This window comes from Ceratotherium simum, chromosome 2, assembly GCF_057802395.1.
Source record: "Ceratotherium simum simum isolate JZ-2026a chromosome 2, ASM5780239v1, whole genome shotgun sequence".
Lineage (NCBI taxonomy): Eukaryota > Metazoa > Chordata > Mammalia > Perissodactyla > Rhinocerotidae > Ceratotherium > Ceratotherium simum.
The window spans coordinates 77,085,450-77,099,992 of NC_141901.1; the positions used below are offsets into that span (position 1 = coordinate 77,085,450).

The 14,543-nt window shown below is 36.7% G+C and overlaps 1 protein-coding gene across 4 annotated transcripts in view; it reads right to left on the minus strand.

Moving 5' to 3' along the window:
- Positions 1 to 3,261: 3,261 nt before the first annotated feature.
- SH3GLB1 (SH3 domain containing GRB2 like, endophilin B1) overlaps positions 3,262 to 14,543 on the minus strand; it is a 36,873-nt gene continuing 25,591 nt past the window's right edge. For 2 of the 4 annotated variants that reach the window (XM_087448106.1, XM_087448092.1), the window contains 4 exons: positions 11,306 to 11,395; positions 10,814 to 10,917; positions 4,118 to 4,346; positions 3,262 to 3,730 (listed from right to left, as the gene is read on the minus strand). In XM_087448106.1, coding sequence (XP_087304232.1) covers positions 3,623 to 3,730; positions 4,118 to 4,346; positions 10,814 to 10,917; positions 11,306 to 11,395 — 531 coding nt within the window. In that variant the 3' untranslated portion in view covers positions 3,262 to 3,622. The remainder of the gene's footprint in view (positions 3,731 to 4,117; positions 4,347 to 10,813; positions 10,918 to 11,305; positions 11,396 to 14,543) is intronic. The other 2 variants (XM_087448115.1, XM_004442916.3) reach the window with 1 other exon arrangement.

Below are 14,543 nucleotides of genomic sequence, written 5' to 3' on the forward strand. Positions count from 1 at the left end.
TCCGGGTAAACAAAGCTGTTGCTTTTTGTCCTGCATTCCATCATCTTCCCCACAGTTTATCTCACAAATGTCCTCCCCATACCAGCTCCTCCACTCACATTCTGTTCCTTTGTTCTGGTGGAGGATAACAGCAGAATACGAGGATGGACTCTAACCCACTGGTGACCCTGGCCTCAGATTTCTTATTTCTCATGTTACTCAGAGTGAGGCAGGGGACTTAATCTCCTACAGTATGAATTTTTCTGATTAGCACCATAAAAAAGATTTAACACTATGACCTTTTAGGTTAGATTACTTTGAGGACAAATGCAGATAAAATCTAATCACTTTTTTCTGTAAGAACCTACAATTATTTCCAAGTGTATTATTTCATTCATATGTGCATTCTTCACATGTTACTACACCTTTAGATGAAGCTCATGAGCATAGGGCTCATTTAAATAACTCTGAATTGCACCACAAATTAGTAGGCTTCTCAAGCTTTTCTTCCATGCCTAAGAAGCTTTATGGGCCTTTACCTGAGTAAAAATTAAACGTATGACTTTATAAAATAAGCCCAAACCAAAATAAAATAAACAAAAAAACCCCACCACAACCAAGGAATCAAACAAAACCCCATTAAAGTAAAAAGCAATAAACACAAGAACAAGCCCACATATTGTGGTGGATCTGTGGTAGACAAAGGCACAAGAAGCCTTTGAACCTTAACATTATTGAAGGCTTCTGTACATTACTTGGTTACTATAATCAACATTCATTTGATGAAAAGCAGAAAGTTCTGATAAAAATTGACACTGACTCTGGTGAGGTTAAACCTCGATCTGGGTCTGATTTAAAGAGGGTGGAGGATAGGATTGAGAAGGAGTAGAATGAAGCATGGATACAAAAGAGGAATCTCTGGTACAGAGTCATAAACAAGGCCTACAGACTGGGTAAGTCAGGAAGCTACAGGGGTTATCAAGTGGAAACTGGTATTTACAGAACATTTCTACTATGTGCCAAGACTTTCCCTAAAAACTACCTAAATACAAGATAACATTTGCTATGTAATCCTCACAATAAACCTAAGGCGGCATAATTATTATCTCCATTTTACTAAAAAGGAAACGGCAGTTTACATAACATCTGAGTTGAAGTGCAAAAAGCACAGTATGTGAGGAAGCCTGGACTTGAACCCAGGACCAGTTCACTCTATTACCCCCACTCTTTCCCCTTTACTATTCTACTTCCCATAAACCTAATTTACAGTTGCTGTTTAACAACCTGAATTTTTTGTATGCTCTTTTAAAGCCCAAATCTGGACTTATACATAATACATGGTACTCTAGCCTGGCTGTAGAACTTCCTTTCTGGGGGAAAAAAAGCTTCACTCACTTGGTTCTACAGCTAACTCATCAGCTTGAGCGGCTTTTGGAGTATGGCAATTCTTGTACAATCATAAAATTGCAGAGGAATTTCTCTCATAGCACAGAAATAAAAGGGTAACGACTACTGTTAAAATTTGGACTGGGAACTAAATTATCAATGTTTACTAAGCTCTGATTAGGAGCTCTTGACACAAAAGGATATTTTAAAATGGTGTTTAAGTATTCATCACTTTTTTGTGTGTGTGAGGAAGATCAGCCCGGAGCTAACATCCGTGCTAATCCTCCTCTTTTTGCTGAGGAAGACTGGCTCTGAGCTAACATCTATTGCCAATCCTCCTCCTTTTGTTTTTTCCCCCCAAAGCCCCAGTAGATAGTTGTATGTCATAGCTGCACATCCTTCTAGTTGCTGTATGTGGGACGTGGCCTCAGGATGGCTGGAGAAGCGGTGCGTTGGTGCGTGCCCAGGATCTGAACCTGGGCTGCCAGTAGCAGAGCGTGTGCACTTAACTGCTAAACCACGGGGCCGGCCCTGAATATTCATCATTTTTTAAAGTACTAATATCATTTTGATACATTAACATTCCCTGAAGAAGTGAACTACATCTTTGTACTTCATGCTTAAGCCAGACTGAACTACTTTTAGTTGTCAGAATGTGCCACACTCTCCAAGCCTGGCACATTTTTTTCTCTCTGCCTGGAGCACTTCCTCTCCAAGCCATCTCCTGCTCCCCAGATCTGAGTTAGGTGACTCCCAAAGCTCCCAAACACGGTACCCTATATTTTTTCTATCATGACACTGACTCTCTTACATGACAATTGCTTATTTATTTTTCTGTATCCTCCACTGGTCTGTAAGGTCTGCACGGGGAAGGACTTTGTGCATCTTGTTCAGGGTAGTATCCCCGGTTGATCAGCATAGTGCCTGGCCCTCAACAAATGTTTGATGAATGAATGAAAATGAGAGCATTAGTCCTAACATGGAAATAATTAGCTGATTCATAGCAATGGTCCAAATAGCAATTATCTGACTCAAGTGTGTCACTAATCATTTCATTAGTGTGTTTCATAGCTAGAGACCCTGATCAAGATAATCTAAATTCATTAATAAATTTTCAAAATTTTATTAGTAGGCTCAGAGTAACCAAAAGTTTATTGTTTCTTTAAATTTACTCTATGATGAATGTAGTTAGTTGAACTAATCTATACTTTTATAAGAATTTCTTGTTCAATAAGAACAAATTCTCCTTACTGTACTGCAGTATGTTCTTAATAGACCCAATTCTGATTATGCATTAAATTATGCCAACTGAACAATCTTAAAAACACTGTTTAGTTGAACTTGTCCCAGATGTTTTAGAACCTTAACTGTAAATGTACCAGAAAAATATGGTAATGCTTTTCAAGGACTAGGTGTTCCTAAATTTAAAAGAAAGCATTCAGTAGTGTTTAATAAAACAAAAAACCCAAAAAATAACCCATCAAAATATAGTACAATCATGCACCACATAATGACATTTCGGTCAATGATGGACCGCGTATACCACAGTGGTCCCAAGAGATTAGTACCATATAGCCTACGCGTGTTGCAGCCACACCATCTAGGTTTGTATAAGCACACACTGACGTTCGCATGATGAAACTGCCTAACGACGCGTTTTTCAGGACGTATCCCTGTCATTAAGCAATGCATGACTGTACTGAAATCATTCAATTTCTGTTGGAAAACAAGGTAAACATGGTATAATTGCATTTCTGTTTATGGAAACATTTGGAAGCATTATATTCTTCACAAAAGAGATTTATATCCTAGAGCTCTTTTTAAACCAAAAGTTTAAAACAAATTTTAATTTTATTCTTTGGCTATTAATTATACCTAATAAATGAGTCACTGACATCAAGTCACAATAAATTTATTTTACATAAAAGAAAAAGCTTGCCATTAATGAAAAATTCAGTAGAAAACAGTTCTTCTGCTTTAAGTTGGGGCTCAAAAGTAGAAGCTGCTTATTAGTGAAACCTCAGTAGAAAGAGAATTTTATAAGAAAACATTCTTGGCATGAAAGCTCTAACATAAATTTTGTAATGAAATATTTACCATGCAACTTTATTGGCAGAAAGGCCAGTTTCTGAAGGCTGGTATTTTCTTCTCAGTCTCTTAAGACATTAACATGGAAGATACTTAAACCTGCTTTATTTAGAGTTAATTGTATATAAATATGGTATCATGTTGGGTAATCTTTCCATAGTCCACCTATTTAATTGAGCAGTTCTAAGTAGGTAATTGGCACCCTGCCCTTCTGATTTCCCCTTTCCCCCATAAGCCAGTCTGAATCCATTCCAACGACACTGAACACAGTGATCACCTACAAAATAAAATATTTCCAGTTATTAAAAAATAAACATAGAAAACTAATCAGATTTGTATTTAATTTGTTTAAACTATTCACTATCAAAAGACTTTAAACATTATTATCAATTTTGTTGAAAGATAAAGAATTTTATTAGAGGTAGTTTTAGAAATCTTCCAGTTATTTAGCAGTTAAAAGTTTTAAATATTTCTGTGATATACTATTTTGTTAAAGAATAGTAGTCAAAATTTTATAAAATGTTAATATAACAATTTGAAATCTATGAAAGCTTTCATGACAAACTATTTCCAAATAAGTAATGAGGAATTTTGCATCTTGTTATAATACTAGAAGGTATGTCAATCCATGACATAGTTTTCTTCTTATACCCACGTTACTCACCTCATCTGCCAGAAGTGATAATTCACTACTGTTTGCAGCATCATAATCATACAGCACCCTGGCCTTCCTGCTGCCACTGCACTCCTTAAGGTCAATGAGGTTGGAAGGAGAGGCGATTACTAGGCCACTTGTGGAAGTCAAGGCAGAAGAACCAATCACATTTGATGAAGCAGATGGTATAGGTGCCACAGGAGTCTGATTGTTGTTACAGTGATAACTGGATGGAAAACTGTTGAAAAGAAAACAGCCAATTATTTATTTCCAAGTGACCAAAGCTCCTGAATATCACCACTTGGTGGCACTGTTTACTTTCTACCAACCTCCACTTTGGATAAAGACTTACAGATGTTAATATTTTAATGAAAAAGTGTGCTGTCTAGCTTCTCTCTCTTGGGCCAATTATACTAGAGAAAATTCTGGTGGCTTTCCAATATAAATCCTTGAAAGTTTGTTTCAAAGCTGTTGTTACAATTATAAAAAGTTTGTAAAAAACACAATGGCTCTTCTTTTTTCCAGAAAAAATGAGTTTATCCTTAAAACACACAAAACTCCTATTACTATATTTTATTAATCTTTTCCTCCCTTTATTAATTGTTAAATAAAAATGTCAATGAAAAACTACTGAAATATTAGATACACCATAAGAGTGAAGCTTTCTCAAGTTAATTCTTTAAGAAATATTTGAATAACTGAGCTCTTTTTTATAAAACTAATCTAATCCCATTTTCCTATTCAGTCAAATGACAAATATTTATTGAGTATCTACATGTCTGGCATCACTACCACAAGCTGAAGACACAAAGATGAGATTCCTTTATGACATATAGACAAGTGAAGAGATGGACATTCAAATAATATGTTATGACTATAATTATCATAATGTAGACTTCAATGGGAGAATAGGACAGATTTCACAAGTTTATTTTGTCTATTTTTTAGGGAAAAACAACAAAACTTTTCTTAGAAATCAGTGAATAATAATTAAATAATAAATATAATTTATAAATAATTTAAAGATAACTAGAATTTTAAACTTATTGTAAGGCTACTGTTTCTCTAATACTACTACTAAGTGGAAAACAGTATAAAACGGCTGGCCTATCATCATTCTAATCCAACCATTTCTAAGGTTGAAAACTATCTATGAAAAGTCATATTTAAATTTTAATAAATCCATTAGTTAAGGCCCCATCTAGTAGGGTGGGTGAAATTCATCTCTACAAAAAATACAATTTCCTTCTTCTCTTTATGACTATTGTGCCACTTGGAAATCACAGCCAGCAGCAAAATTCCCTTTATCCTTAACCTCTTCTCTAAATCTCCCCTTCACTCCCTTAATGCTTGTGTTTTTTATCTCCCACACTCCTTTTATCATTAAGCCTACAGGTGGATGGAGTAGAAGTTTTATGTTCCTCATTACCATTTCTAGACTCTTCTCTCTAACCCATCCTACCCAATCTTTGCATTTCAAGATGTTTGACTGTATAATACCCACTGTCTTGCTGCAATCATCTACAGATGCCTTGTTCCATTCTCTTCATTTCTAGAAGATTTTAGCTCCTGGCTCACTGACACTATATCTTAATTCTTGGTGATTTTAATATCTATATAGACAATTTTTCCAACACTTTGGCCTCTCAGATCCATGAACTCTTCTAGCGATTCTGTGGGCCCTAGTTCAACCACCCATTCTGTCTCAGCTAGACCTTATCAATTTCAATAATGATAACCCTTCTAATAATCATAATTTCCAACATCCCATTCTCTGACCATCATCTTTTTTTTTTTCTAGTACTGTCACTTCAACAACCCTATCTTGGACCTATGGTCCTACCACAGACCTACCCTTTATGATCCTACCAACACTCCCTTCATGTCCATGGTTATTATAATCACCCCCTTGCATATGCCTTTATCTCCTATGCCTCTCACTTCATTGTATTCATCTGGTAAAAATCTCCCTATTTACCTACTCAGTATCCATGTATCTACTGTGACAGGAGAAAAATAAAAAAAACATGTTGTTTGGCCTTATATTCAATTTATGAGTAGGAACTTCAAATGGGTCCACAATGCTGCCTGGCAATTACACTACATTTCTCTAGTCCATTCACTTTTCATTCTCCTGATGACTGTTTTTAAACTCTTTCATCAATGCTCAGAATTGTAGCAATTCCTCTCTAACACTCATACTCAGCTGATAAGTCGCTTCCTCTTTAACTGAGAGGAAAAAAGAACAACTGGCAAACTTCCCTACTTTTGGTCATCTCTCTTCTTACTACAGATGAGCTGTCTATGCTCCTAAGGCTAATTTCTCCACATGTGCACAAAATATCATCCCCTTTCACCTCTCAAGAATATCACACTAGAAATTTTTCCCTTTCTTTCCCACGTTATCATATTTTCTCCATTTACTGTACCATTCTCGTCAGCTTACAAACATGCTCTTATTTCTCCTATCTCAAAAAACAAACACAAATCTACTAGACCCCATTTTCTCCTCTGGCTACTGTGCTTCATTTCTCTGCTCCTCTTTAAACTAGAACTCGTTGAAACACTTAACTAAACTTACCATCGCAATTCCTCTCCTTCCATTCTCTTACATTACAAACAAACTTCTGCCCCTACTGTTCCATCAAAACTACTCTTGTTGGGTTAGCAATGACTTCAATGTTCTAAATCCAGTGGTCCATTAACAGTTCTCATTTCACTTAACCTATCTAGTGGGCACAGTGGATCACTCCCCTCCACCTTCCTACATCATCTTCACTTGACTTCCAGGCCACACACTTAGTTTGCATCTTACCTCACTGGTCACTCTTTACCATCCTCCTTAGCTGGTTTCTCAGCTCTCCATGTTGAAGTGCTTCAGGGCTCAGCATTTACTTCCCTTGTTTTCTCTACCTATACTTACTCCCTTGGTGATTTCATCTTGATATGCTGATGACTCTCTAATTTCTATCTCTAATTCATCTTCCAAACTCCAGATTTGCATATCCTAAAATTGGATATGTCCGCTTAGATGTTTAATTGACATCTCAAATTTAATATGTCTAAAACTGGGCTTCTGATATACCTGACATGCCCTCCCCACCCCAACCTCTTCCTCCTGTGGCATTCCCCATTTTAATTAATGCCACTCTATTCTTTCAGTTGCTCAGGCCAAAAACTTGTAGTAATTCTTGACTCCTCTAAGCCTCATATACAGAAAGTCTGTCAGCAAATCCTGCTTGCTCTACCTTTAAAATATACCCGGCCCCGTGGCTTAGTGGTTAAGTGCGTGCGCTCCGCTACTGGCGGCCCGGGGTTCGGATCCTGGGCGTGCACCAACGCACCGCTTCTCCGGCCATGCTGAGGCCGTGTCCCACATACAGCAACTAGAAGGATGTGCGGCTATGACATACAACTATCTATTGGGGCTTTGGGGGAAAAAAAAAAATGGAGGAGGATTGGCAATAGATGTTAGCTCAGAGCCAGTCTTCTTCAGCAAAAAGAGGAGGATTAGCATGGATGTTAGCTCAGGGCTGATCTTCCTCACACAAAAAAAGTATATATATATACCCAGGGTTTGACCACTCCAACCACACCTACTGCAATCCCCCTGATCCAACTTACCACCCTCCCCTGACTGGATTGACTAAATTTTGCAATAGGTTCCAAATAGGTCTGTCAGCTTCCACCCATGCCCTCTAACATCTATCCTCAACAGAGCAGCAAGAATGATCCTGTTAAAGCCTAAAATCAAATCACATCACTCCTTAGCTCAAAACCCTCCAAAGGCTCTTCATCTCTGAGTAAAGGCCCAAGTCTGAACAGTGGCTTCCAAAGTCCTACATGTTCCAGCTCCCTGTTTCCTTGATTCACCTCTAGCCAAGCCCTCCTTGCTGTAGCTTGAACATAACAGCTATGTTCTTGCTTCAGGGTTTTTGTACTTGCTGTACCCTCTCCTGGGGCATCTTCTCTCAGATGCCTGCATGCTTCACTTTCTCACATCTTTCAAGTCTCTGTCTTCCCTGACTACTGCAAACCTCTACCCTAAACTTCCCTGCTGTATTTTTCTCCACAGCATTTATCACTTTCTAATATATGATTTACATACATATTGATTTTCTACTCCCCACCACCCCCTAACAGAATGTAGGTTCCATGAAGGCAGGGATTTGGTCTGTTTTGTTTACATTGTATTCCATGTGCCTAGAATAGTGCATTTTTAAAAATTAAAAGTAAATGTTTCTCTGATAAATAAAAAGGATTCTAATGATAAAAAGTACTTATTCCTAATGCAGGTTTCACTCTAAGGTTAAGAGCACGTTCCCTAGCATACCCTCCTCAGTGAACACAGCTCCTCAGCAGTGATTAAATATATACATTTTTGAAGATAAAAACTGTAGACTTCTTGCTACCATAGCTTGATATGTTAAAACCTTCCAATTATTTAAAAATAAAATACATTTTGGGGCTGGCTCCGTGGCGTAGCAGTTAAGTGCGTGTGCTCTGCTGCTTGGCAGCCCGGGTTCGGATCCTGGGCAGGCACTGATGCACTGCTTGTCAGGTCATGCTGTGGCTGCGTCCCATATAAAGTGGAGGAAGATGGGCACAGATGTTAGCCCAGGGCCAGTCTTCCTCAGCAGAAAAAAAAAGAGTAGGATTGGCATGCATGTTAGCTCAGGGCTGATCATCTTCACAAAAAAATAAAATAAAATAAAATAAAATACATTTACTAACCCTGTGACTAGTGCTTCTATTCCTGTAAAATGTGGATAATAATAGTACCTAACTCACTTGGTGTGAGGATTATAACATTATTACATATGAGGCGTCTGTCTAGAAGAGTGGCTGGGGGCCCTAAGTGATTGCTATGAGTTAGTTACTACTACTGCCAACACTGCTATTACAAGCATTAACATTACCACCTGGTTCTACTCTTTAGAAATAGCTTTGAATTTGTTAGTGTGGACCTGAATGATTTTTCAAGTTCTGTATTTGAATATTTCTATATACTGTCTTGAAAAGCATAACCTGCAACAAATTAAAGGCCTAAAATTTCCCCTACTCTCTATCATTGGTCCTTACCAGTAATATAATTCTTTGAGGGCAGAGAGACAAGCTAGACCCTCTTTCCTAAAATAATAGCACTGGTTCACTTTGTAATGTCTGAGCTTATTCTAAACCGCAGCAATAAGTAGACTGTGTTTGAATGGCTGAGTTCCAAGCATTTGTGTGGCTTTAAGCAGAATGCAAATATGAATGGTAACAGCAGCCCCCCTGCTGCACTCCCAGAGTGTCAGACAAAGTGAAAAGGAAGTACTAAGGCTTCCTGTGCTTAAAATGGTTGTAATCATGTAGGGATCTGCTTTCAGATACTAATATCACTAACAAAACATCAAATATATGGAAGTGTAAATCCTTCTGTAAATCCTATTAGGATAACCAATGGTATTAGGCCACATCTAATTTTTAAGGTCTAAAATTGGTTTTGTGGATATGTCTAATTTTGTTCTAGGTCTAGTTCGGAAGGATTAATATGCAGAAAGGAACACCAGAGTGACTTTTTTTTTTTTTACCTTATTCCTTGAAATAACTTCTCTTGATATTCCTCCTTCAAATGTCACATATCACTCCCCTGCTTTAAAATGGTTCCTCACTATATAAATCCCAAACTCCTTACTATTATTTACTTTAAAGGGTATTCATGACATGACCCTGCTTCACTCTTCTAGCCTCATCTACCATCCCACTCTTAACTTGAACACTATGTTCCAACCAGAATGAACTACTGTCAGTTCCCTGAAACTACCACACTCTCTCTTTCCTCTGGACCTTTCATATACATGATATTCCTCTGCCTAGAATATTCGTCTCTGCCCCTTTCATCTAGATTATTCCTACTAAAATAATTTCATCTATGAAACTATGCTAGCCCCACTTGAGTCATAGTTAGATGTCCCTCACAGTAACCTGCACTATTCTACCTTTCCACTCATCACATGGCCTGTTCACCTATGGCCTGTATTTCTACCTAGACTTTAAGTGTAGTGGGAAAAGAGAATAGGTTTGTCCTGTGCATCATTTTATTTCTTACAATGTGAGCTCCATACGGGTAAGCATTTTTGCCTAGTCTGTTCACTGCTGTAATCCCAGAGTAGAGGAGTACTTGACATTTGGCAAGTGTTCAATAAATATTTGATGAATGAATGATTGAGCTTTGTGCTTTACATGCTATCATTTTGCTTTCAAGTATATTACTGCACTCAAAATAATAACATCAATGGGCTTGAGATCTTATAGAATATTCTAAAATCTTTTTTTAAAATAGTTAACAAGGGAGTAATGAATAAATATCAATTAGTTTATCTCTATGGGCAACTAAGTGTTAATGTAACTACATCTTCCTCAACCAACTGCAAAGATATTCAAGAGAAAACTGAACTTCACTTTTAAACTTTATTTATATAGTACTAAAAAGGTATTCACTTAAATTATCTTCTTATTCCTGTTAACAGTCTTCTGTGCCAGAAGAGCTCAAAACGTTTGTTACCTCAGAAGTCTGATTATTTTCCTTGAAAAAAAAATCTGATTTTAAGCAGGCTAAAAAAGCCTTTAAATCTTCTAATCTTCACCTCTAATTCTTAGTTCATATGCAAAAATCTGAGTTTCTTCTCTTATCAGGAGTTTCAAGTGTGAAAAGAAAATTACCACCTTCCCAGCTGTTTCTGGAGGTCTAACATGTACTGGTAACACTGTGCATAGTAAGTCATCTGGGCTTCTACAAAGTCATTCAGACAGCGGAGGTGATGGGCCTGTAAAGGAAAGTTATAGTCACTTAGCTCTATAATCTACTTCAAGTGGCAAATGCTGAAGGGAGACAGAGCACAACACTGTACTCAGGGAGAATTGGCAGTACCTAGTATTTTACTACAAGGCTTATTAAGATTGACCTTCGTCAGCAGTATAGTAACAAAATGTTCAGTCAACAAAAATCAACAACTGGATTTGATGACGGTGGGAGAACTAGGTGATGAGGTATAAGCAAAAACTTAAAATATTTCTTCATATATCTTGCAAAGTGCCACAGTTTAAATTTCCTTGATAAATGACTGAAAAGGAAGTTCAGTTTTTCCTCCCAAAATTGCCTTAGGACTATCAAAGTCTTTGTTCCAAATGAATCTCCAATGAATAAACACTCACATGTGTACTGCTGATTCCCTCCAGCAGAAGTCTGGTAATCTCTGCTTGACGATCAAATTCACTCTGAGTTATTCTTAATTCCTGTTCAGACTTAAATTGGAACATAGATTTTAGAATCTCATTAGAAGACTTAATCCATTTTATGTACATTCTTTCAGTTAAAAAATCCCCCAAACCCCAAATGATAATCTGGCAATTCCCTTTCTCTGCTTTGTATCTAAACTGGTCCCTGGTTTCTAGACCTTGGCTTTTCTATATTACTCAAGCTACAGAGAACTGATTCATTACCAGTACTTGACTCAAAAGAATCTATTAATGCCAAAGCTTAAAGACATACACAGAAAAATCTAGAAAATCTACTATGGGACAGTCAACATATTTTCATATATTTTATAGTATCAATTTTGCTAAATTTTAACATTTTACAAAATCTTAAGATTACTAGTTTATATGTATAAAATAACATTCAAAAAATTCTCCATTATTACTATAGTTACTTTACTTTGAAGTTAAAGATAGCCTTCAATCTCAAATGAAAAAACTTCAGATTTGTGAAGCCACAGGATTTTAAACTCTTGTGTTTAGTTACCAAACATATAGTTGTTTCTAGAAACATAGTTGTTAGGTTCATTACAAGGATTCTCTGTCTCACATAAATGTCTTTCTTTCTAGTTTTCTTTCCAAACTTTGCACAAAATGTGCCTTAAGTAGAAATGTTACCTCTAAGATATGCTAGGATTTTTCTGCATGTTATGGGTGACCTGCAATCAGTAGTGTGCTGGTAAACTGGCTCTCCAGGGAAAAGAAGCTCTAATGTGCTGATTTTAATGGTATAATTACTCCCAGTACAGCTGATTTCAGGCTACCCAGGTGAAGTAATTGACCTTGGAGTTGGGAAGAGGTGTGTATAATAGCATACCACTACTGGCTTCAACCATCTGATACAGGTTTAGTGTTGGGACAAAATAGTTCACTAAAATATTAACATGATCTAAAAATAGTAAATACTGGCAAAAATATCTTCTCAAACTCTTCTCAAACTTCTAGCCAGAGTTGGCTGGTCGTAAGTGAGGAGGAGAAAATAAAATTTCACTCAAAATAGTTTATCCCCCATTGGGAATCATCATTGGTGATAACTTCATTATAATGATATTTCTACTACCTCTCTAGGATAAATAGCTTTTTCCCTCATCCAAATAATTACAATATTTCCAAGACTGTAGTAAACATAAAAACAAGGTCTGAACTTTTTCCTTTCATACCCCGTCTCCCTCTCTTTCACACTTTGGTGGCAACAGTTAAAACCAGTGAACCAGTCAACAAGGAAGTAGCAGCAAAATAGATAATCAGTTGCTATAATCATTCTCATTCCATGGGCAAGAGACCTCACAGAGGGGACGAAGAATTGACCACGGGATTGGATTTATGGAAACAAGCTTGAATTACTCAAGAAGTCAAGAGTTAAAATTAAATTTACTTGACTGAAACCAGAAGAGAAGGTGCTTTGATAACAGGGCTGAATTAAGCTTCATCTGGAACCTAGTATGAAGCAGAAAAATGTCCCGGAAGAAGAAAAGAATCAATGTTCTTCCTAAGGAAAGTGGTAAGGAAAACCCACCACTTCAGTGCTACATTTGCACTATTTACTATTCTGCCTGGTTGAATAAAAAAATGTTTTATTAATAGAAGTAAACACAGCAAGCCCCCCAAAAATGAACCTCAGAAGTAAACGAGACTAGTTCCACGTATGTCTTTCATTATAAAAGTACAATTTGATTTAATAGCCTTTAGTAGAAATGATAGAAAAGTCTACTAAATGGCAATATGTCTGTACAAGGTGTAAGCAAGTAAGCTAGGTAACAGATTAAAAGTGACCAGGAAGCTTGAGTCTAAAGTGGAAATGTTTTCAAGGTAAGAACACTGAATGAAAAAATGTAAAATGATCTCATTAAGGACAAGGGATCAGTCTTCTATGTTTGAGCAAAATTTTATTATTTAATTGTGAAGAAAGGCACCATGTTACAAAGCCTAGTAAGTCATTCTTCTGTACAATCTAGACTTTATATTTAGAAAAGCTAAACGACAGGAAGGAAACAAATCTCATTTCTTGAACAAGTTTCAGCGTATGTCTGGGATGGTTGCAAAGAGTCAAATGTCCCAAACCATCTATACTTCTGACATGGAAAACGGATCGTAATAATTAATCTGAGAGGCTGAGGTTACGAAATGAGGTTTAGCATAATCGATTTACTTAGGAAGAAAATGATCCATATTAGAAAGATAGATAAAAAGGTTTAAAGAAAGACAATAAATTTAAAGGGTTTTTATTCTGTCCTCCAGAAGATCTCGTTTCCTGACAATTTTACAATTAAGATGTAGAGTTCTAGGGAAAAGACCTTCTATTGCTTAGAATTACTGTTACTGGGCTAATTGATCTAGAGTCTATGACAGCATAACTTGGGTTAGGGAAGGAAGAAGAGTTCTTTTAGGATGTAACTTGGAAAAAGGGCAAGAGTTTGTTGCTCTGTGATATCAGGACTGTATAACTATAAACTAGAAATTTTGGTCATGCTTCTGAGGCATTTGCTATGATAATCTTGGTCAGTGTTACCGACTTTTTCTATAAGCTTAAATCTTAAAATATTCCAGGGCTATAAAGTTTTAACACTATACATTTTTAAATTCTAAAAATGATAGAGGTGACAAGTATAGAAGAAAAAACCTGCCCAAATCCATTTTGATATATTTCTTTAAGTTCTTTTCATATATACATAATGTAAATATTTATTTCATGAGTTTCTTTCCATTTATTACATCAAATATTTCCCAAACTTGTAGAGACTGCAGAACCAAATCAGAAATTTTTTGTGTACTTGTATGCCAACCAAAGGGAAGAAACTATGGTTTTCTTGTTCAACTTGTATTCTCTTCTGTGTTACTCTGCCCCCTTTTCATACTAGAGGTTCAGGAAGAATCAGAGGCCAGGGTGGAACCACAGCTAAGCTGATGAATGGATTCCACAAAGGGAGATGAGAGCATAAGTCAAGAATTTCACTTCGGATTTCCACGTCAAAGAATCAATAACTCTGTAACCCATGCATGAAAAAAGACTATATAGTCAGCAATTTTATGAAGTCAGGAAATAAAAAAATGTTTATAAAACTATTAACAATTACCACCTGCCCTCAATCACCAGCATTGTCTTCATCTGCCGGTCAGATTTTGGTAGGCCTGAACA